Source organism: Dermacentor albipictus, chromosome 5 (assembly GCF_038994185.2).
Source record: "Dermacentor albipictus isolate Rhodes 1998 colony chromosome 5, USDA_Dalb.pri_finalv2, whole genome shotgun sequence".
Taxonomy (NCBI): domain Eukaryota; kingdom Metazoa; phylum Arthropoda; class Arachnida; order Ixodida; family Ixodidae; genus Dermacentor; species Dermacentor albipictus.
This window is the reverse complement of record NC_091825.1, coordinates 31,896,570-31,921,573: the sequence shown is the minus strand read 5'-3', so window position 1 is coordinate 31,921,573 and position 25,004 is coordinate 31,896,570. Positions and strand designations below refer to the sequence as shown.

Here is a 25,004-nt window from a genome sequence, read left to right as displayed (position 1 = left end):
CTTAGCACAGGGAGGCTGTATCTTGCTAAACCGAGGAACAAGGCATTATAAAGCTCCAGCATTAACCACACTGAGGTGTCCCATCAGTTTCCGCCGAGAAAGTTGATGCGGTGTTTTGTTGTAGCCAACCTCCTCTTTAAGTACGAAACGTGTGGGCTTCATCATAGGTCGCCGTCCATAATTATCTCTAAAAATGGTGTTTGCGTGTGTTTGCAATTTGCGTGTTTGCGTGTTTGCCTATTGACACTTACAGAGTAAGACCCCGTTGCATTCCGAGTGATTCTAACAAGGCAGCATTTCTCTGAAGACAGCCCTATGCTCTGTTTTCGCAAGTACATGATTTTAACGTTACTGCCTCCTGTGGCATTGCTCGTACCTGCAGTCGCGTTGCACCAGACGCCCAGCTACAGATGCCGTCAGCATAGATGGATACTTCAACTGTGTTGGGAAAGCATCTGACTAGGCCAACGAGCCTTAGTTTGTATTGTGTCGCGCTGAACACCCCACCTTGCGGAACTCCACAGCATGTTTGGAGGCGAGTTATGCCGCCATCCTCCGTATTCACGAAAAAATGTCTGTCGGGCAAATACCTGCATAGCCACTGAGAAGTGCGGCGACAGATTCCGGCTTCAATCAGAGCTTCTACAATGGCACAGTGTGCTGCCTTATACTAGGTGCCTTTTATGTCAAGAAGGAGTGCCGCAGTGAGTCGCTGCCGACGTTTTTATTGTTGAACAAACGTGACGACATCGATGACATTATCTATGGATGAGCGCCAACGCCGGAAGCCAGCTGTAGCTTCTGGGCACACGTTGTAATTTTCCAGGTGCCATTCCAGATAAACAACACCGAATTTCATAAATTTAATGTGGCTCTGGAGGACAATAGTATATAGTGTTATGCCTCGCTCACCCTTTATATTTTGCAATGCGCTGCATTTAAATCTTCATATATATGCATCAAGTGAACTAAATAGTTTTTTCATTGCGCTAAATATTACACATGTCTACATTTATTTATTTTACTTATGCATGTACTGTATTTACATGTTGTTTGCATTTGTTATTCACATTTACTTTGCATTCTTGTAATTAGCGGCTATTTCCAGCTATCGAGTTGTTTCTATGTGCGCTTAACCATTATTACTGTAAAACCTCGAAGCAGGGGTATTTTGAGGTACATAAATAAATAAATGTGGCTATCCACATCGCTAGCAGCACCCCAGTAAAATCGTTAAAATAAATAAATAAATAAATAAATAAATAAATAAATAAATAAATAAATAAATATATAGATAAATAAATAAATGAATAAATGTGTGGGGCAGAAAAACGGAGAACGTGCGTCCGCGCGGATCCTGGCCCCAGGCTCGCCCTCTATCTTGATGCCAAGAGCGCCGTCACTGGATGGCTGTAGACAGTTGGAGGGAAACACCAGGACGCTTTTACTCGCAGGATAAAGTTCAGGAGAAGAAATAGAAATTGAGAAGATGGAGTCGCTTTATATTTGACAAATAATGTAATGTTGAATTCAGTATATGTGTACTCACTGTATAAACTGATGGTCACCTTCAGCGGTAAGATGGGGTGGTAAATTTTATCGAACGATTTTACAAAATAAGCTATAACGTTACCCAGCTTCGTCGTGCTTACACTTTGACTGATGTATTACTTCTGTGAGAATGGTTAAAGGCGAAAATTCTTGCGTCAGATGATGTTTTTAATTGTCAATTATTTCGCAAGACTTTCAGTGATAACTTGGTTTGATAATTCCGCATTGAAGAAGCTGCACTTGTGAAAGATATAGTCCTATAATTATTCATGTCATGTCTATGGAGAGCCCTCATTAAAAAAATTGAGAATGAAGTAATTCATGCATGAACGACCCAAAATATCTAGTAATATTTACATACTGTCTGTCATATTACGCACGTGCCTAGTTTGCTTTTAAAACCCTATGGTGCATATTTAACCCAAGAGCAATATTTCATATCTTTGTTGCTGACATTCTTTTTTTTTTACGAGAAGCCTTTGATTTTGTAGGATTCTGAACTCTACGACCACACCGACATCCGCTGTAGCATATGCAGGGAGAGGAATAAATGAAATAGACAAATAAATACACTAAATAATAAAATAGGAAGATTCGGTATTGGCCTCAAAAAAGTGGTAGCACCGTGACGACGTCAGCAAGAGATTTACAACTTAATAACATCCGTTGCATGATACAAAACGCATCTGCTCCAAAGCTCAACAGTTGACAGACCGCCAGTTATTGCAGGGAATAAAAGCCTACGTCGCTGGACAGGCGAGACTCGACAAGCCTTAGTAATGGAACGTATGATGTTAAAAACGTTTGCTAGCATAGTTCTTTTATTGGTCGCCGGGACTGCGAATGCAGCCGATGGAGCTGTGGATGTCTTTAAGGTAAGATCTTTTTATCGTAGCTGTCACGTCTTTTACGCATTAGGTAACTGTCCATTATTCTTTGGTAATTAACTTTCATCAGTGAATTGCATGCATACGCTTCAGCCTTGTATGCAAGAATACTGAGGCTACTGGCTGAAGAAGCAGGAATGTATGGGCCAAATCGCTCGCCGTCCTATAGCCTCACATGCCCCGAAAGTGTATTTTTGTTACCTTGACTGACAGCCAACAAAATGGCCGTAAAAAGAGTAGTCTGGCCCTTAATTAAAGAATGGAAAAGTGCCACTTTTCCTGTAAGATTCTACGCAATCTCACATTACATCATGTTTAGCATGAGGATTCACGATCCTGCAACCAAAGCATTCATGACGCCGCTTTACTATAGGTAAGGCTCTGGTATCTACCGCGTATCTACCGTGTATCTAAAGTGCATATATTAAGCTGTTAAAAGAAAAAAACTTTAAAAGTACCGTGGAAGTAACAATTATAAGACCTAAAGTGCTTGGTGCTAAATGTGTGGTAACTGTACACAGCAGGTCTTAAAAACGTATTTTGCACCATTTTTTACTATCTTTTCATTGAAAAGCTTGAATAACATTAGCTGGAAAACCATATATAACGCAACTACGACTATGCGATGCGTTACGTTGGAATTATGCGAGCTGTTCAGTTTTCTACCCTAGCTCAAACTGTCTGAAGTGAGGAAAGTGACAAAAATTGGGATTGTGTATCCAGGCACACGTAGATAAGCGTCAGAAAAATGACACAGCATTGCCATTCGTGATTTGACAGGGACGTGTTCATTCTCTACAAAGAAATGTGCTCTAGCCAAGACTAGGTATATACAGAGTAGTTTAGCGTAGCATACATACGTCAGCGCATACCGCTAACGTATGTATGATGACCTTACCCTGAACATCAGCCTGTTGCTGTATTCCTTACAATATTGCACCCATATTCGACACTTCAATCGTATGCGTTGTATTTGGGTGCATCTGTCAGTAAATGTTTTGTACGAGACGGCGACACTTAACATAGCTTCTCACAGGACCGCACACACTGACATATGTAACGAGCCGACGTATACGTATAGCTGTCTCTGGTACTGCTGCAAATGTCCCGATTTCTGTCTCTGTTGACTGCGGAAATACGCAACGAAACTACAGATGGTGTGCCTAAAGATTGTCACGATGGGTCGCGTTTATTTACAGGATGGGTGATGGTAGCACCAGGAAGCTTATCTGCGGCGACACTACCACAGTGCACTTTATCTTCCTCTTCTGCCTTCCGTTAGAGCGTTTCATTTCCCCGTTTGCAGACGATGCCCACCGGGCGATTCAGTCAGAGGATCGATGGTGGTAAACCTTGAGTCGCGTAACGTAAGTCGTGTGCCTTGCTCGAGCGGCGAGCAGTACTTCTGAGTCGAATCATTACATACGTGACATCGATGAGGGAGTCAAGAATGACGAACGGACCGGAGTAGCGAAACGAGAACTTCTGAAACGGCGTCCAAAGCCACACGAGGTCTCCTTCAGTGGAAGGAACATGTTCACGGCGGGTGCCGTAGCGCGTCTTTGAACGCTGCTGGGATGCCCGAGTGCTGTTAAGAACGGCCAGCTGCAGTGCAAGTTTGCCAGCCATTTATGCCAGTGGTGGCAACCTCATCTTGGAATTCCGTCGCCAACCTCTAGCCACGGTGTGGCTAATTCGACTTTGTGTCATGAACAATACGCGCATTCCCCACTCTCCGTCGCTTCAGCTAGGATGCGTTCGATGAAGCAGGCTTTGTGCTGAAACCGTCACCGTTACGCTCTAGCCTCGTCGCCGTTGTGACTGACGGAGTTCGACGAAGCAGGCTTTGTGCGCAACGCTGACCTGATCTGCTACGGGTGGGGGAGTTGACGCGGGAACGCCGACGCAGGCTACTTCCCACGCATCGATCAACACGCAAGACAACGCGCTACCCGGAACGGCTCCGAGTTCTACGAAGCCCCTCTGACGTCGGCTCCGGACCATCGCACCTGTGTGTATGCGTGTGTGTGTGTAACCCGTCCCGGAGAGAGGTGGCCTGTTCAAAATAACTGAACGAACGTTCACGTCACCTTGTATCGGGAGAGGACCGAGTGTTTAAAAACCGCTGTTGTGCGGCTGCTCAGGACTCTCTCTCTCAAGCAGTCATGTTAGACTGATGTACTTTCTCAAACAGTCATGTTAGGCTCATATAAATACTGTAAATAAACCCTTATTCCTCGTTCTCGATGAGAAGCAGTCGTTCCCTTCATCAACGTTCTCAGCGTGGATAAGTTGGACGACGGCATGGGCCAGCTACCTTCTAATTCATGCCCGACTCCAATCTTGACAACCGATCACGAGCGATGGTATTGACCCCCCAATCATAACATTGCGTAGTCTGATACAACGGTCCTCTTCTACGCGGCGTAGCGGCTCGGTGGCCGAGGTATATTAAACGAAGAATAGTTCCGAGGGAACTGCGAGGAGAGCGAGCGTAAAGATAGAATGGAATGTCACCGGTGGTGTCATGCGTCGCGGTGTTGTACGCGTAGGTAGCACTTCGTCCCTGTTTTTTGTTTTTAGAATCAACATGGATATCATCTTCTTGAGAGTCTTGTTGGTCAGTTCTACGAGGCCATTGGTCTGTGGGTGATATGATGAGGCATGGCGAAATTGGCAGGCAGACAAGCGGAAGATCTCGTCGATAACATCAGCGACAAATTGACGCCCACGTGAGACCACACGTGGAGGACCATACCCCAAAATTACAAAGGGAAACATGAACTGTGATACCTGGAATGGCGTTGCAGCTGATATTGGGGCAGTTTCTGCGTAGCCGATCAGATGGTTGATGAATACGACTACCCTTCGGTTGTCGTTGTGTGATTGTGGAAAGGGGCTTAGAAGGTCAACTTTAACAGTTTCCAAGGGCGAATGAGGAGGTGGCACAGGTTGAATAGATTCTGGCGACACAGTTGTAGGTCACTTATGACGTTGACATTGCTCGCAATCTGCAATGTTGCAAGAACAGCCTTTGCAGTCTTTTCATAATTAGAAGAAAACCTCACGTCGTCTGCATATGCAACAACTCGAATCTCCTAATGCGGAAATTTCAACCCTTGAAAATTTTGTTCCTTCAGAATTCGCGTACGAGGTTTCTCTAAAAACAAGTAAAACAAGCACTGACATAGGGCATCTTTGTCTTGCTGATGATCAAAGGCTAATTGAATAGGAGGGCAAACTGTTGACTACCAGCCTCGCCCAGCCATTAGCCTAACATATTGTCACGTGGTCGTGACGTCAAAGAACACAGTGGAAATACTGTGAAACACGAAACTAACTTTTATTGGGCGAACCTGTGCCCACAAAAGAGGCTACACTTACAGCACAACGATAGCGGCGAACACGGTCGGCGATCGTCTAAAATCTGATCAGCGGGTCAAGCGCGTCGGCTTTTATACAGCAGTCGTCGAATGTTCCAGACTAATCGTTCGGGCCCGCGTGCCTTCCACAAAGTTCTACACCATTCGCGTCACACGATGAAATCAGATAACACAAGGTTCGGCGACAACAGACAGCCAAGTAGAAGCATCGATAACTTTCCAGAAACTTCGGATACATGCAGGCGCGTGCCGCACTGTGCGATTACATTTCTTAAACGGCGAAACGTGGTCGCCCGATAAAGATAAGTACACGTGTCAATACCCCCCTCTTAAAAAGCATTGACCCGATGCTGCAAACAAACGAAAGTAATAAACAAAAGCACTTGTAGCACAGAGAAAAAAAATAAGTTCGTCAGCATCCGTAAAAGGTTTTAAGGCGCACCACGTGGACCACTTCAAATCGTGCGCGGCGCCGCTGTGAATGCGAAATGCCGTCTGGCACGACCTCATAGTCCAGTGCGCCAATACGTCGGATGACCTTGTAGGGTCCGAAATAGCGTCGCAGTAGTTTCTCGCTGAGCCCTCGTCGGCGTATCGGGGTCCATACCCAAACACGGTCGCCGGGCTGGTACTCGACGAAGCGTCGTCGGAGATTGTAGTGTCGGCTGTCGGTCCTCTGCTGGTTCTTGATCCGCAGGCGGGCGAGCTGTCGGGCTTCTTCGGCGCGCTGGAGATAGCTAGCGACGTCAACATTCTCTTCGTCAGTTACGTGCGGCAGCATGGCGTCGAGCGTCCTCGTCGGGTTCCTGCCGTAAACCAACTAACGGCGTGATCTGTGTTGTTCCTTGCACCACCGTGTTGTAAGCGAATGTTACGTACGGCAGGACGGCATCCCAGGTCTTGTGTTCGACGTCGACGTACATTGCTAGCATGTCGGCGAAGGTTTTATTCAGCCGCTCCGTAAGACCATTCGTCTGTGGGTGGTAGGCAATTGTCCTCCTGTGCCTTGTCTGACTCTATTGCAGAATGGCCTGGGTGAGCTCCCCTGTAAAGGCCGTTCCTCTGGCGGTGATGTGGACTTCTGTGGCACCATGTCGCAGCAGGATGTTTTCGACAAAGAATTTCGCTACTTCGGTGGCGCTACCTTTCGGCAGTGCTTTAGTTTCAGCGAAGCGGGTGAGCTAGTCCGTCGCCACGACGATCCACTTATTTCCGGTTGTTGATGTCGGAAAGGGTCCCAACAAGTCCATCCCGATCTGCTGGAATGGTCGGCAAGGAAGCTCGATTGGCTGTAGTAATCCGGCTCGTCTTGTCGGTGGTGTCTTGCGTCGCTGACAGTCTCGGCATGTTCTGACATAACGGGCGATGTCGGTGGTCAGGCGCGGCCGATAATACCTTTCCTGTATCCTCGACAGCGTCCGGGAGTATCCAAGGTGCCCAGGGGTTGGATCGTCGTGTAGGGCGTGCAATACTTCTGGACGCAGTCCTGACGGGACAACAAGAAGGTAGTTGGCGTGCACTGGTGAGAAGTTCTTCGTTACGAGTACGTTGTTTTGAAGCGAGAACGAAGATAATCCTCACCTAAATGCCCTAGGGACAACGTCGGTGTGCCCTTCCAAATACTCGATGAGGCTTTTCAACTCTGGGTCTGCTCGCTGCTGTTCAGCGAAGTCTTCTGTGCTTAAAATGCCGAGGAAGGCGTCGTCATGTTCGTCATCTTGCGGCGGTGAGTCAATGGGGGCGCGCGATAGGCAATCGGCATCAGAGTGTTTTCGTCCGGACTTATAGGTTACAGTGATATCATATTCTTGCAGTCTTAGGCTCCACCATGCCAGTCGTCCTGAAGGGTCCTTTAAATTCGCTAGCCAACACAAAGCGTGATGGTAGCTGACGACTTTGAATGGCCTGCCATATAGGTAAGGGCGAAATTTCGCTCTAACCCAAACGATGGCGAGGCATTCCTTTTCGGTTGTAGAATAATTCTCTTCCGCTTTTGACAACGACCGGATAGCGTAAGCTATCACGTGTTCATGACCATCTTTTCTCTGGACTAGCACGGCACCGAGGCCTAGACTACTGGCGTCAGTATGGACTTCTGTATCGGGGTACTCGTCGAAGTGCGCAAGTACCGGCGGCGACTGCATGCGTCGTTTGAGTTCTTGAAATGCGTCGGCCAGCGGCGTTTCCCATTTGAACTCGACGTCACATTTAGTTAGCTGTGTCAGCGGCTCAGCGATACGTGAAAAATCCTTGAAAAATCGCCTGTAGTAGGCACACATGCCAAGAAATCTACGCACTGCCTTCTTGTCGATGGGCTGCGGGAACTTTGCAATGGCAGCTGTCTTCTGCGGGTGGGGGCGAACTCCAGACTTGCTGATGATGTGGCCTAGGAACAGAAACTCATCGTAAGCGAAGCGGCACTTTTCTGGCTTCAGAGTGAGCCCTGATGACTTGATGGCCTCTAGTACTGTCGCAAGCCGCCTAAGGTTATCGTCGAAATTTTCGGCGAAGACGACGACGTCATCCAAGTAAACAAGGCAGGTCTGCCACTTCAATCCTGCTAACACCGTGTCCATGACGCGCTGGAAAGTTGCAGGCGCCAAGCATAGTCCGAATGGCATGACGTTGAACTCGTAGAGGCCGTCTGGCGTGATGAAGGCGGTCTTTTCGCGATCTCTCTCGTCGAATTCTATTTGCCAGTAGCCAGACTTGAGATCCATCGACGAGAAGTATTTTGCGTTGCAGAGCCGATCCAATGCGTCGTCTACCGTGGAAGGGGGTACACATCCTTCTTCGTGATCTTGTTCAGTCGACGATAATCGACGCAGAAGCGTAGGGTTCTGTCGTTTTTCTTTACCAGGACTACAGGAGAGGCCCATGGGCTTTTCGACTGCTGGATGATGTCGTCGCGCAGCATTTCGTCGACATGTTGTCTTATAGCTTCACGTTCTCGCGGCGAAACTCGGTAAGGGCTCTGGCGGAGTGGTCGAGCGCTCTCCTCGGTCATTATGCGATGCTTGGCGACTGGTGTTTGTCGAATCCTCGATGACGTCGAAAAGCAGCCTTTATATCGTTGGAGCAGACTTCTGAGCTGCTGTTGCTTAATCACGGGAAGACTTGGGTTAATGTCGTAGTCTGGTTCGGGAACCATGGTCGTCGGGGTAGATGCGGCGGAATCCGAGAGGACAAACGCATTACTGGTTTCCAGAATTTCCTCGATGTACGCGATCGTCGTGCCCTTGTTGATGTGCTTGATCTCCTGGCTGAAATTTGTCAGCAACACTTCAGTTTTCCCTCCATGCAGTCGAGCGATCCCTCTTTCGACGCAAATTTCACGGTCTAGCAGTAGACGTTGGTCACCCTCGATGACGCCTTCTACGTCGGCAGGCGTTTTGGTGCCTATGGATATGACAATGCTGGAGCGAGGCAGGATGCTGACTTGACTTTCGAGCACACTTAAGGCATGGTGACTACTAGAGCTCTGAGGCGGTATCGCTCGATCTTCCGACAGCGTTATGGACTTCGACTTCAGGTCAATGACTGTGCCATGTTGATTCAAGAAGTCCATGGCTAGAATGACGTCTCGCGAACACTGTTGCAGGATAACAAAGGTGGCAGGGTAAGTCCTGTCATGAACGGTAATTCTTGCCGTACAGATTCTAGTTGGCGTAATTAGGTGTCCTCCAGCAATCTGAATTTGGGGACCCTCCCATGCAGTCTTAACCTTCTTCAACTGGGCGGCGATGTGTCCACTCATTACAGAGTAATCGGCCCCTGTGTCGACTAAGGCAGTGACTGCGTCGCCGTCGAGAAGCACGTCGAGATCGGTGGTTCTTTGTCTGGCGTTGCAGTTGGGTCTTGGCCTCGCATCACGGCTGCGTCGAGTGGAACTGAAGCGGGAACGTTGGGTCGTCATGTCGTCTTTCGTCGGTGTAGTCTTGGCTTCCCGACTTCTTCGGGACGGCGACGTGTCGTCATTGGGTCGTCGAGATGGTTTCTTCGTCGTCTTCGTCGGCGGCGGAGGATCTTCGTCAGTTCGACGAACAGCAACCGCACCTCCATCGGTTGCTGCTTTTAGTTTTCCGGATATGGGCTCGCAGAGCGGCCCCGGGCTGCGCCGCTGTATGGTCGGCGCTGCGGCGACAGGTAGCGGCCTGGTGACGGCGAACGGGACGGTCGTCGAGGGCTCCATTGAGTAGCGGCGAGGTAGTCGGCGATGTCACGTGGGCGCTCTCCAAGCTGTGGACGCGGCGCGTTGACGGCGAACCCTCTCAGTCCCATGTCGCGGTATGGGCATCGGCGATACACATGGCCGGCTTCGCCGCAGTGATAGCAGAGCGGGCGGTAGTCGGGGGCTCGCCAAATGTCTGTCTTTCTCGGGTAGCTGCGCTGGGCGATGGGTGGGCGTGATGGCGGCGGCGGTGGTGGTCGACGGAATTGCGGCGTTGCAGGGCCCTGGCGCGGTCGTGGAGGGGGACCTTGACGGCTGGTGACGGCGGCGTAGGTCATCGCTTCTGGCTGGGGCTGCGATGATTGTGGTTGTAACTCGGGAACTCCGAGCGATCGCCGAACTTCTTCTTTGACAATTTCGGCGACTGTGGCCACTTGAGGTTGCCATGAAGGGAAGATCCTTTGAAGCTCCTCTCGTACGACTGCCCTGATGGTCTCGCGCAGGTCATCGGTGGCCAGTGACTGAACTCCGGCGTAGTTTGTCGAGCTTGTGTGGCGGTGCAATCATAGAGAAAGAAATTCAACAAGAGGGGACACTCTTCAAAAACTGGCAACAGGAAACACGTCACGCCTAGTTTCAACAACATCCGTTAGTTGACGAGAGCATCAGAAAAAAAGAATGTGAAATAAACTTGCAGACAACGTTTTATTTTTTTTATTCCTTCCCACTAAAAGTGAAAAAGTCTTGCGTGTAAATGAACCTATAGTTTGCAACTTTTTGTTGCGTTGCCTAGCAACAAGCTAGCGGCACGCCAGACGCGCGTGCATACGTCATGCGCCAGACAAGCCGCAGGATTGAGCAAGGATGATCGTGCGTGCGAAGCTCGCGTGCTCGGCGACCCGTTTGTTTTGGATATAGCCCATTTTATTGTGCTCCCGGCGTTCTCTATGCTTCTCTTGTGTGTCGTATCCATTTCGACACGGCACCGCTGTACTACTGGACTACGGCAAGGTGAGAAATTGTGTTTGACAGTCTGCGGCTCATTTTAATCACATTTAGGCTTAGTTCGAGTGGCGCAGTTAGCGAAAAACAGCACCGCCGTCCTGGCGCAGTTAAACTGAGTTAATGCCTCGTTATGGGAGATGTTTGCGACGCTTTCTATGAGCCCCAACATTACTGTAACTTATTTCGCTAGCTTTTAGGCACGCTTGCCGCGCCCGGCTTATTGACGCAGTAAGCGGAAACCGGCTCGGCCGTTTGGCGCATTTGCGCGTGTATATGCGTGTACTAAGTCGTAGCGCCTAAGACAGACAAGTTTTGGCGCATTCTGTGGCCCCCAACATTATTGTAACTAACGTCGTTATATTTGGGGTAGTTTAGAAGCAAGGTTGCCGCGCCCGGCTAATTGACGCAGTTAGCGAAAAACAGCTCGGCTGTGTGCCGCCGTTAGTTTCGCGTGTACTGAATCTTACTGGTAGAAGTTCGTGACGCATTCTCTGACCCGAAAAAGTATTGTAATTTATTTGGTAACTTTTTGGGATATCTCGAGGCTTGCTCGCCGCGCCTGGGGTTGTGAAGCTGTTAGCAAAAAAAGCAAGCCGGCCATAGTGAGTTAGTTTTGCGTGTATTGAATTTTAGTGGGACAAGTTTGTGACGCATTTTATAGCCCTGCAACAACATATGCTTATTTCGGTGCTCACGCTTCTCGAAAACGCGACGAGCGATTGCCGAGAGTGATAACACGTGAGTGTTGCATGCGCCGGCAGGACGCGTAAAAGATAACACGGAGGAGCTCAAGAACATGACATGTATTCTGAGCGACTGAAAACAGGCTTTGCACCCACGAGTCTGACTTGAGTGCGATTAGAAGGCATTATGCGAGCGTGTAACATGGTCTGGCTGAGCCTGTGTTGTAGCCACCTTTGTGTACTTGGCGTACCATCGTGTCGACTGAGGCCAAGTTGTTTGGGAAACGCGCAGTCACCCGCGTATTTGTGCACTTAAAGTGCAGGAAATAATGCCCGGGAAAGGAGGGGTGCTTGAAAATTGGATGTTCAGATTTTATGGCATTGTTTTGGAGGAGTCTTTGCTGCGAAATGTACCTAAAAGTGAATTTATCTGTAATGCCACTCATTCACCACTTACGCACGTTTCTCCTCTACACGCGATACTCCTGTTAGGTCAATATACCGAAATGATACATGCTTGTAATTTACTTACTTTCAGCTGATGGAATCCGGTGGAGCATCGTACGTCAACGACTGCTGCTTACCTGGTGCCACAACTTTGGATGAATGCAGAAGCCCGGAACGAGCATTTATATAGAGCAAAATAAACATTTCATCATTTCAGAAGACGTCTTTCGTTTTCTTTATAAAATTGCAGCTGACAGATTCGGCGCAGTCTTCTAAAGGTCAATCGCAATCATTTCTACTTAATAATGAAACGATTCCACGCCAAGGCCACGCGAGGTTCAGCAGAAGCGAAAAAAATGAATGTCACGCCGAGCAGCGGAGCCGGTGCGGTGTGTACCAACTGGTGTTCAAAACGCGCGCGCCCAAAACCGAAACCGGAAAGAGTCAACAACATACGCTTGGTGCGCTACAGTCAATTCGGCCGCTGGGCTCTATGGGAGTGTCCGCTCTTGTTGAAATTTCTTTCTCTATGGTGCAATTGCCGGTTTCGCATTTCAAGTGTGTTCTCAATGCTCGTGGCCTCGCGAAGGAACTCTTCTACGGTCGTCGGTGGGTTTCGTATCATTGCGCCGAGAAGTTCCTCCTTTACACCACGCATCAGCAGGCGGACTTTCCTCTCCTCGGACATTTCCGGGTCGGCGTGGCGGAACAGACGGCTCATTTCCCCAGTGAAGATCGCAACCGTCTCATTCGGCAGCTGCGCTCTGGTCTCCAGTAGAGCTTGGGCTCGCTTTTTTCGCACGACGCTTGTAAATTTTTGCAGGAAGCCACTACGGAAAAGTTCCCAGGGCGTTAAGGTGGCTTCTGGGTTCTCGAACCACGTCCTGGCCGCGCCTTCCAATGCGAAGAAGGCATACCGCAGTGTGTCGTCGCTGCTCCAGTTGTTAAACGTAGTGACGCTCTCGTACGTCTCAAGCCAGCTTTCCAGGTCCTCGAAAGTTGAACCGCGGAACGTCGGAGGCTCCCTGGGCTGCTGCAGCACGACGGGGGACGTTGGGGCTGCCATTGGGGTGGACTTGGTGGAAATCTTCCTGCTCGTCTCAGGTAGAAGTCCATGCTCTGCGGGCAGTTCTTGCAGTCGGCGGCTAGCACGCTGGTCTTGGGCGACGTTGGTTTTGTCGTCGGGCTTCGGGCTTGGATCGCGGCTTTGCGGGGGCGTTCTGTACATGAACGCACAAGCACCTCCACCAGATGTCACGTGGTCGTGACGTCAAATAACACAGTAGAAATACTGTGAAACACAAAACTAACTTTTATTGGGCGAACCTGTGCCCACAAAAGAGGCTACACTTATAGCACAACGATAGCGGCGAACACGGTCGGCGATCGTCGAAAATCTGATCAGCGGGTCAAGCGCGTCGGCTTTTATACAGCAGTCGTCGAATGTTCCAGACTAATCGTTCGGGCCCGCGTGCCTTCCACAAAGTTCTACAGCATTCGCGTCACACGATGAAATCAGGTAACACAAGGTTCGGGGACAACAGACAGCCGGGTAGAAGCATCGATAATTTTCCAGAAACTTCGGATACATGCAGGCGCGTGCCACAGTGTGCGATCACATTTCCTAAGCGGCGAAACGTGGCCGCCCGATAAAAATAAGTACACGTGTCAATATTCTGACACCTCTAAGGAGCTGGGATTCAATATATATGCGTTTCAGTACACTGAACAGGAACGAGGGAATCACTAGGTCGGGAGCCTTAGCCAAATCTAGCTGTACAATTGCTGCCTGCCCAGTCACCTGAGCTGGACACTGCAGCGGCGATCTCTCAACATGAATGTTGGTCTGAATATACCGACCTCTGAAGGCATATGTTTGGTGATGACCTACCGCAGATCCTAACAGGACTTGAAAACGGTTAGTTAATGCACTTGCAAAATTTTATAATCCACATTGCATGAAGAAATAGGCCGATATCCAACCACTTTCTGTAGTCTCGTCATTTTTTCTGGCTATAAGAACAGTAAATGTGCCCTTCATACATTGCGGAAGGTAGGTACGGTTTATTGAAGATCTCACGGTGCACAAGAAATATTGGCGACAAAAGGGAGCAACAAACTGCTAAACTTAGGCAGTAAGCTCATCCGCGTTGTGTGTTCTACCTTTCGCATTCGAATCAACGCATGTAGTTACTTCGTTTTTATAAATGTTTTAATTTGTAGAATCATAATCATCCTGGTGTAAATAGGGCAGAAACGATACTACTTTGCTGGTAGACGCATCTATATCCAATGGTTTATGGCCTCGAAAATATTTTTGATAGTGTTCGAGTAACGCTTTTGTTATTATAGTCGACTCGTTACAATCAATGCACCATACTACTTATCTGGTATTCGTTTTGACAGCGTGCGTCGGCGCTCATCACCTAGAGGCATACTGCAAAGCTGTTCTTCCAGTAAATGCTGTGCGTGATCTAGTGCAGCTGTGTATTTTTCTGTCTACAAAGCTTGGAACTTGGCTTTGGTGCTATCAATATCATCAATACATTGACCCGGATGCAGACATTCAAGCTCATGCAATTCGCCAAATAGGCTATACAATTCATTGCAATTACTCTTTCATTTTCAAAGGCCAGGATTGGGGATTCTTCGATGGCTATCATTTGAGCTGCCTGTTTGGAAAATTCCCACAGAACAAGGAAAGGGAAGTCTTTGCGGCCTCACAGAAGAGTTAAGAGTTTATAAACTTGCTTTAGAAAGCACTCACGCGAAAGTAATTGGTTAATAAATTCCCACAACTCCTAGCACATACGCCGACTTCTAAATCAATGGCTGCCAAAAGAAGCTGACACTAGGGAATAGTCACTGCATCATACCAATCACAGTGTAATCATAAATGTGAGATAGCAAGCTTAGACAAAAGTAAATCTGCAGGCCTTGCATGCGTGGCACCCTGGAAATGCCTAAAGCCACATCCCGCGTTTTGATTTGTCCCACTGTCCACAAGCTGATAATAGCATGTGAGTCGTTGCAAAACATCACTACTTGGATCGCGTCTCATCTTCAATGACGTATGGTCTGGCGCGTTACATACATAATTAAAACTCCAAAAATGACTAATGTGCTATCGGTAAAAAATTGTGCTACGGATAACAAGAAACATTCTCGTTCACTTAATTGCTTCTGGGCGTAAACAAACAGAAATAAAAAATGCGTACCACTCAAATGAATATTTCACCATAGTAGGCACTCTCCTCTATCTGTACAGGAATGCATCACACCACATTTTATGTGTTTTTTAACAAATAACATACACACATCGAAAACGCCTATTGCATGGCAAACTGGCCTGGCAAACGCCTCCTCATGGCTTACACAAACGTTATAGTCAGATATAAATGGAGATAGAGGTACTTTTATGTCTTCGTCCGATTAAATCTCAGGTTCTCGGATAGAAGCAATATCCAATTTCGACTCGGCAAACAAACGAAGAAGCTGTACGTGCCCTCGCAGTGCAATAAACACCCACGCTTGCCGAAAGTCAATATATCTGAACCATATGAATGTATTGTACGGGCGGTAAGGAACGAGTGTCAAAGGAGAACAGGGGCCGTATAATGTAAAACTATTCCAATATGCTTTTATTCCAATCTTCTGACGTCAAATTTGCGTAACCGCCGACGCAAGCATCGGGCGGTCACCCGCAGGGTTGTCTGAACAAGCCAATCAAATGCTCCCCTCGTTCATAGGAGGTCACTTTTGTTTGCTTGAAAAACGAATAACACTGACTGCACTGAGCGGCTTGTCTTACCTAATTGGCTCACAAGAGGCGAAGAGCCTGCTCAAGTGGAGAGGGATTCGATATGGCGGAGCCACTGCACTGAGTATCGATAACCGGATGAAGAGGGTGGTGCCGGCGTCTGCGATTGGTCCGCTTTCTCTTACTTAGCTTGCGGTGGCTCGTCGACAATCGCGGCGGCATGCAACGGAAGCTTAAGAATTACGCTAGAATGGATCCTCAGCAAAGAAGAGTTGGCGGAACGAGGTCGTAAACATGCCTAATCTACTCGAAAACGTTACACGGCCACGCAAAAAGTTTTATTACACGCAAATAAACCCATGCTCTCAGGCAGGGGCAAGTAGCCAGTGCTGGAGCGATCGGTGGCAGCCATCCTTTATTCCTTTCGGAAGGGGGCAGCCTGCGGCTATTCAGAAGAAAATTCAGTTTTGTTCCGCCTATTAATGCACCTTTAACGAGTACGCGTCACTTTGACATGGTTAGGTTTTCGGTGTTATGACGTTTCGTGAGGGGCATGTGAAGTGGGTGCATCCCGAAAACTTTTGACCAATAGCCGAGGGCTAATGGCAGAAAGGTGTCGAATTAGAAGTAACTATTTTTGTTTTGTTCGGTCAAATTATGCAGAATCAGTGTGCACACGTCATATCAGATGGGGAGCTATCGCGGTTCTCGTGACGTCGCGTGACAAGCAGGTGAAGGGGGGGGGGGGGGGTCCAAAAAATTTTTGGCCAATCGCGGTGGGCTGATTGCAGAATAGGAATAGAAAATTTTGGAATAGTTTTACGTTATAGCGCCCCAGTTTCTGTGAAGGTTTTGTTGAAAGATTTGGTGATGGTGGAACAAAAGCGATCTCTAGGACCACGTGTAGTGCCTATTTGGAGCGTTGTATATACATCAGGAAAATTACGACTTTGCGAAAATTTAATACCAAACACGCCACATGCCTCACGCGTTTCGGTGGCCGCGGAATGCGCCTTCCATTGGGGCTTTCCTTCACCTACCGAAATACCACCAATCTCTTAAGCCTCATGCGCTTGGCGTCGCCCAACACTAACAGATAAGCGGTCAATAAGTTGATAAGGACAAGTCATGATAAGGGATTTGATGGGTCTCATAATGGTTGGTATTTGTTGGACCTGAGTGGATAAGTTGCTGTAGAATGATAAGGGATTAGAATGACCGGGGCGGTTCTGATAAGGTTGCTAGGGACTGATAAGGTTTGATAAGAATCGCATCGAGTCATATAATGTTGTTAACAACCAATAAGGGTTGACATGGGTTTATACAGGTCATATCAAGTTTGAGACGATTGTTAATGGCACCGGGCTGCGTCGAGATGACTAGGTGGTACAATGGCCACGCATATTTCGACAATTCTAATGGAGTTTCTGTGCGATATTTTTGGTTCTTTCGCCCATATCCGTACTCGAACGAGCGAGTTTGCCTCCAAACGCCCATATTGAGCTGTAGGTGCTGTGTCTCGGGAGCTTTGTAGCTTCTAAGGATATAAGTGATGGCACTTTCTGGTGGTGCTGGCTCTGTATGGCGGTTCTCAATCAGTAAATATTTTTTAGCTTTCTTGCCCATTCCATTCAATTAGACTCTTCTTCCATGCAGAATGAACATGTTGGTGTTATACCGGGTGTCCCAGTTAGTTGTACCAAGATTAAAAAACCAAAAACTCTAGAGAATTGGTATTGACAGCATAGTGGCGGCAGTCATGAGTACTTATAGACAGTATTTTTTTCATCACGAAATATTTTTCATCCCGAAATATTTCACTACGAAATACAAGATGGCTTTGATGATACAGCGGTCCGGGCGAGCCCGTGCGGCCACCTGGGCCGCGCGGAATAGAACGCGCCCTTCTCCCTCCCCTCCCCTCTGAGACTTGCACGCGACACAAGACCGCGCGCTTCCTGCCCCGTTCGCTCCCTTGCGTGCGCGAGATTGAGGCGCGATCGACTCATCCTCGGGTGCTTTCGTACGCACACAGAGCACACGGCGCAATGCGACGATGTTATCGCCCTTGGACTTTATACGGAACCTCCCGACGACGACGAGGCCCAAAACAATCGCGTTGGCAAAAATACACTTGGAGTGTCCATATAATTTCTATCGCAATAAAGCAGAATTTGTCCTTTGGCTTGGCTTATAAGTTACTCGACCTTAAAACACCTCCCACCTGCAGGCGTGATGTACATGTAACGCTCTGCACACGTGCGTCGTATATACCTTCCATGTGTAATCGCAAGACAGTGGTCATTGGCGATTGCTGGGAGAGGCATTTTTCTGGCAGTAAAAAAAAAAAAAATATATATACTCTTCATTATTGTTTTTACGCGTTGCTTTGCATTTTTACTTATTTCGCAGAGAGACTATATTGCCCTTCGTGCAGGTGGAGAACTTTGCGCCATTAGCCGTAACAGCACACGACAGCTACCTCAGTGACTACAGAGCGTGGCCATTAAAATGTATTTTGAGACATATGTAGGTTGGATATCTCAGAAGTGGGGCCAGTGTAAACATTTGCGTCAAGCAGTCCTGACTTCACAACTTTTTTGCTTAGTTATCGTCACTGCAACAAGAACTTTGAAGCTAGTAACTGGAAAAACTTACGGAGATATATTGTATTAGACAAGTGTACAATGTAGCATCTCACGGAAGAAATTTCATTCTTGTTCTTCGGAAATCCACCGGAAACCTGGAGCAGAGCTGTAGCTCATTGCAGTTGTAATAAAACGCGTGTTCTAGGCGAAAAAAAAGTAACCCATCAACAGGGGTTGTATGCATCCGTTCAAAGACGTACGGGGTCCTCGTGCATAAAAAAAAAAACGAACCTTGACTCCGTTGCTTACTAAAGATCACTCATCCTTCCACTAACATTCGTTTACCTCTGCAGATGATACCGCATTTTCCCTCGGTGACGGCTGTCTACTCAGCGGCAAGTAATAAAGACATTCAGTGCTTGCATGCACAGCTGACTCAGTATGACGCCAATGCCGGCCGTGCTACTTAGGTTTGGTTCATAACCAATAAGGCAAAGAATGAAAAGTAAGTCCCTTGTGATGTTCACTGTGGTTATACCGGAACATGTCTCATTTCGACAAGTGTTATTCAACCTTTCTGTTGCCGGTCACATATTCTGGTCGGATTCGTGGTGCATGACATTCGTAAACTCGTTCTTCAATTGGTCCAAAAAGCAGTGTCAAAGATTTAAAGCATTTCTCATTACAGAAAATTCCTCTTTCTGTCAGTGCCCATAAAGACAGAAATGAGAAATGTTTTATTGTCTAATATACTTCTTTGGGCTACATGAGCGTCTAATTAGTATTGATTATTCTCCATAAGTTCATACGTGCATTGCTTTATAGTACTCACGTAATGAATGTTTTGGGCGTTTGATACGGACGTTGTTCTCATATGTGCTTTTCGAATTGTAAGAAAACCTGGAATGTAGCGATGCAGGCAAACATGGATAGTTTTGGGATTCTTAGATATAGGACTGACGTGAAGCTGAAGAGGAGCACACCCATTCATTAGGGCGGTTCGTTTGGCTTCGTTCATTGCCGGTCCTAATTCAACGACAGATTCTGCGGAATTCTCTTGGATTTCCAATGTACTTTGTCGATATCTTAACTTCGATGTGCGGAAAACGGAAAAGCAATGAAGCAACTTTTACTATCGTGGTTAGCCTCTTTTAGAATTTAGAATTTGCGCAAGGGGACATCAATAAGCGATGGTGAGAATATGAGATAGGAACTGCACTGAGGTCGACAAGCCAGAAACATTAAGTGCCGGACATTCCCGAGATTGCCCCTCATCCAACCTTTTCTCTAAACACAATATTGGCCCCTCGTAATATTACTCGTAGTATTACCCCTACAGTTTGTTAGCAAACTGTAGGGGTAATACTGTACGTTGAACACTCGGTTAACTATTGGTAGCTTTTGCCTCCAAATCTTTTTTTCCCCATTTCGAGTATTAAACCTCTATTTTATACAGTGAAGCTGTATACGGCTAGCGTTTCATGTACTTTTCGTGTCTGTGTTTCAAGAATAATAACGATGAGATTGGGCTCACCCGGCAGTCCGGCTTCATGCACTCCGCCCTAACAATACTACTACTACTACTAATAATAATAATATTCATTGCCACCAATAAACACAAGAAACAACATAAACAGGCCGATCTAAGCCTCATTTGTCTTGTAGAACCGGACCTATGAATATGATACACATGGCAAAAAGAAAAAAAAGTACATAAATTGATGAGACATGTAGAATAAAAAAAATGAAGGCAAAATGAAGAAGAAAATAACATTTCTTTACACTATTTAAACGAAGGAAGTTGAAGTAACTATTGCGATGCGAAAAACGCTGTGGAACTTATTTTAACCATCTCTACTTTAATATTTATTTCAGCGTAGTTTTCGCTGTCGCCTTAAAAATTTCATCTGGTAATTTGTGAAATATGTCCGGCACATATGAACCGCGTCTATCGGAACCATACCTTGTGGCTGAACAAGGAACTACATACCGGACGTGTTTTCTAAGTTCTCTTATGGCGACACATTTTTATTTAAATGAGGAATTCCCAAAAATGTTTGACGACAACTGTTTGTATAGCAATGAGTGAAAATTTGGTAGACCAAGTGCACGGAAGATATTTGGAGCTCTTAGTGTCGGATAATTGTAGGCAACATTTTCAAGAATATTTTAATAATAATAATAATAATAATAATAATAATAATAATAATAATAATAATAATAATAATAATAATAATAATAATAATAATAATAATAATAATAATAATAATAATCAAATGTGACTAATAAAGCGCCCATGAACAATCTGGAGGATCTTCGTTCTAGCGCACTCGACAAAACAATGCGAAGGAAGAACAGTGCATGCACACACACATGCACACATACACACGCACGTAAACATAAAAAAATTCGAATCATAATTTCGTGAATACAGCCTTTAATGGAGCGTAATATATGTACACGAAGAGAATACAAAGAAAATGGGTAGAAAGAGAATAAAGGATTACGGAATGACGGAACACACAACAGACGTGAGAGTTTTTGTTCATTTATTGAAATTCCTCTGCAACTTCTTGCAGGAAAATAATAAAGTTAGGCATGAAGGTATACAGGCACTCTGAATGTGCCTTATATGTCGCCTGCACTCCAGATAGAGGGTCACGAAAGTCTGAAGACTGAAAGGCGCGCTGTTTTCTGGTGCCTTTCTGCGGAATATAGAATCCCATATTAGAAAGCGAGTGGGAGCAGCAGATTCCTCCATGTATTAATTTCTGATAGAAAATAACATCCGTTTTGTTGCGTCTATTGTAGGTGAGGGTAGGTAACGTGAGTGTCTGTCTTAGCTCTATGGAGATTGAAGGCATTTCACAGAATCGATGTTTAAACATAGATGTGAAGTTTTTTGAACATTTTCGAGAACTTCACAATTTGACCTACAAGTGCCGACCCCAACTCGAGAACCGGAAGGCATACGCTCTTGTATAAACTTACAAATGGCCCGGGTAGTTTGACGTCACTCATCACCCGACATAACGTGCCGAGCGTTCAAAGTGCACGGGGCCTCGTCTGTTGAGCGTGGGGCGAGAAACTCAGAGAACTATCGAAGTACACTCCAAAGTCCTTCGTTCACTGAGCTCTTGGCAGGAGAACGTTTTTAACGCTATAGGGAAATAATAAGTATTGTTAGTCTTCCGCGTGAAGCTTACAACTGTAATTTTTCATGCACTTATGACCAGCTTGCTTTTAGCGTGCCTTGGCGCAAAATTTTCTATGTACTTCTGAAGAAGGGCGCCATCATTTAGATTTTCCCCGCTTCGGAAAGTTTCGCGTCATCACAATATAACAAAATTGAAGGGTTCTGAATGACTGCCGAAACGTCGTTAATAAACAGTGAGAAAAGAAGAGGGCCCAGGACAGATCCTTGAGGAACTCCACGTTTAACAACATAAAGTTCTGACGACTGTCTATTTACGCTAACATAGGAGTACCGGTCGCATAGGTAGCTTCTTATGAGTGCTGTGACAGAGTGGTGCCGATCATGTTGTGTCAACTTTTGAGTGAGTATTTTGTGGCATACAACATCAAACGCCTTATTGAGGTCAAAATAAAAAAAACATCCAGCTGTGCTTTCGTATACGCTGCTTGAGAGGCATGCATCATGAAGCTAAGGAGGTTGGTAGTTGTGGAGCGTCCCGACATGGATCCATGATGCTGAGGAATGATAACGTTTTAATAGAGAATGAAATTATTGAGTCCATAGTTTACTCGAATAATTTAGATGCTGCGCATAGGAGACACACAGGTGTATAGTTACTCAGGGCAGTTTTTGCCCCTGACTTAAAGACGGGAATGACCCGCGCTGTTTTCCAAGCCTTTGGAAATGTGTTCGTCTTGAAAGCCGAATTAAAAAATTACCGACGATTACGTGACTTCCTAATGCGAAATTTGAGCGCAGCAAATAAGCTGTTTCACCTTTTCGATAGATTGAGGCAAAGAAATCGAGCAACACATGTATGCGCTATCACAGAATTTTTTTTTTATTTTTCACACGTATTCCTTTAACAAAGACTCCACTAACAGTTCTTGACAGTCATGAAGGAAGCTTTGTGGTCGGAGAAATAGACTGATATATGTTCGACTTGGTACACCAATGCTTGATTCTCAAAGACGAGATCTATACAAGTGCCTCGCGAGGTTGTCACAGCCGTGGGACGCGTTACGAGCGAGAGGAACGGGATGTTCTCCCGCATAAGTGTTAGGAAATTGCTGTTTGTCTTTATGTCAACATTAAAGTCCCCCACTACTAACATCGGTGTGGATCGATGGACGGTTAATGCGAGTTGCAGGAAGTGCACGACGTCTTTCGTGAGTGCGGTAGGGGCGAAGTAGGCAGCTACTACCAGCAAGCCATTGGGCAACTTTGCGGGCAACTTCTCGGCGGAGGCGCTTAGCCTCTGCTTCGGCGACGCGTACTCCTGGATCATCTCGACGGCGGCGACGGTAAGCTTCTGCTTCGGCGGCACGCACCTCTGGATTCTGACGGCGACGGCGCTGGGCCTCTGCTCTGGCAGCTCGTTTAGCAGCAGCAGCAGCAGCAGCAGACGGAGGACTTCCATCGGTCGTCTCGCTCATGGCTCAGAAAGAACTGGCAGATAATTTCGCAGTGGCGAACGGCAGCGGCAATTTCGGCTCGGGCGGTGCACATATACAGATCCGCCGCCACCGATCTGGCTCTCTGATTGCCACCGCACAGGGGTTGCATTGGAGGAGGAGCGAAGAAAGGAATTAAGTTCGAGCCGGCGCTTTGACAACCGGAGACTCGCAGGAAGAGGGGGGCGGCGTGTACACCCAGCGGCAAACGATGGGGGCAGAAGCGCGCGCAGCAAGCGGACAACACGATAAAGGGAGGAAGGAAGAGATAGCAGCGACTGACTGATGCCGCTGACGCCGATAGTGAGTCAACCCCAGCTGCGGAGTTGGTTTCAGGGACAACGCCGCCGATGCCGACACAAACAATATGATACCCTCGCTTCCGCAGCGCTAAGAACCAGGTCTAGCCGTGGGAAGGTGGTCACGTATTCGTCGACGTGCCGGGGCCTACGTGAAATAACCGGCGCGTCGGCAACTGAAGAGCACCCTATCCGCCACACAAGAACAGGGGGGGGGGGGACCCTTTCCTCCTCTTTCTGCATGGCGGCGACGGTGTTCTATGCAGTCACGTTATCTTGACTCTCTAGCGGCGTCAGCGGCATCCAGTGGTATCAGTCGGTCGCTGCTAGCGCTGGGGGGATGAAAGGGGGGCGGAGCTGGTTACGAAGCCGACGACAACGCCGACGACGACGCGAAACCCAGGAACGGACGCCAAAGAGCTGCGCTCTAAAATGCAAGTAAGCACTGGGAAAAACTAGAACCCATAAGTCTTAATCAAAGCAAGTGGAATGTCAGCAAAACAACACGAAAAAGGCGGTTTTGAGCATTTGATGCTCTTAAAGACGAGTTCCTCCGAGACCCATAAAGTTCAATCCAGGGAAGGGTGATTGGAAAGCTCATTGACTCTGTCGCTGTACCCTTCCCCATATACAGCCCCGCAGTGTAGGACGAAAGCGCTCGCGACATCCGGGACCGGTTGGCAGTCGCCACTAAGTAGAGAGATGTGTTGTTTCGTAATGTTGCGTGGCTCTTCATAAATGTGTTTCCTAAATGATTTTGAGTTTTTAGAAGTACTAGTTTCCACATGTGCTATATGGACAGAATAATCATGCTTGGAAAGGCGCCTAGAGAGTGCCCTGTAGATTATAAAACCTATGTGCCAGTGTTCTTAATTTTTATGGTGTGGCTACCTGCGAGCACGGCCTTTTAGCTTCAAAGTTGTTTTCAGTGCAACAGAAAGCCCGCGGAAAATTTAGAGCGTTTGGCACCATTCAGTGGTACAAAGTTCTTCATTTTATCGTGAATAATATTCGTGAATGCCGTGACTTGGGCATTAACATCTGTTAGTTTTACTACTGAGGACCAGTCCGCATATTTAAAATAGTGGTCAGGACCCACGTAATCTCCATTTGAGAAATTAAAAGATGGAGGTGTTGCTATATCCTTTGATCTCCTGCTACTAGGTATGGCGAATCGCAATGAAATATGCAGCCGGGATGATATTTATCTTGCTTAACAAGGGGAAAGTTGGCACAGGGCACATTCACAGCTTCTTTGTTACTAAGACTTAGGTCTACTCCATTGCCACGAGATTTCAGAATACTGTCGAATTGGCACAGAGAAGCAAAATATATAAGATTAAGTAGCGAGTTGCACTTGGCAGGTAAGTAAACAGAATTGGTTGAAATTTCACTAGTTTGCCAGGAAATGCCAAGCGTATTACATTCACCAAATATGAGGATGTTCTGGTTAGGATTGGCCGACATAACATTTTCAATACTGGCTAGAACTGTCGTGTACATATTATATCAGGTGCAACATAAAAATTCCCTACTAATAGCCTATTACTACCAGCACCAGAAATCTCCGCCCAGGCACA

At 46.9% G+C, this 25,004-nt stretch overlaps 1 protein-coding gene and 1 long non-coding RNA gene across 3 annotated transcripts in view; both read left to right on the top strand.

Annotated features, from left to right (window-relative positions):
* Nucleotides 1-2,332: 2,332 nt before the first annotated feature.
* The window catches only part of LOC135913828 (uncharacterized), a 43,301-nt gene continuing 20,629 nt past the window's right edge, over nucleotides 2,333-25,004 (top strand). The window contains exons 1-2 of one of the 2 annotated variants that reach the window (XR_010568122.1): nucleotides 2,333-2,426; nucleotides 18,829-18,980. Coding sequence is in view for 1 of the 2 variants with exons in the window: in XM_070538344.1 (XP_070394445.1) it covers nucleotides 2,395-2,426 (32 nt within the window). In the remaining variant the exon portion in view is untranslated. The remainder of the gene's footprint in view (nucleotides 2,427-18,828; nucleotides 18,981-25,004) is intronic. The other variant, XM_070538344.1, reaches the window with a different exon arrangement.
* Nucleotides 10,880-12,346, top strand: LOC135913848 (uncharacterized). Its single transcript, XR_010568134.1, has 2 exons — nucleotides 10,880-11,003; nucleotides 12,219-12,346. It is a non-coding gene; the product is annotated as an uncharacterized lncRNA (long non-coding RNA).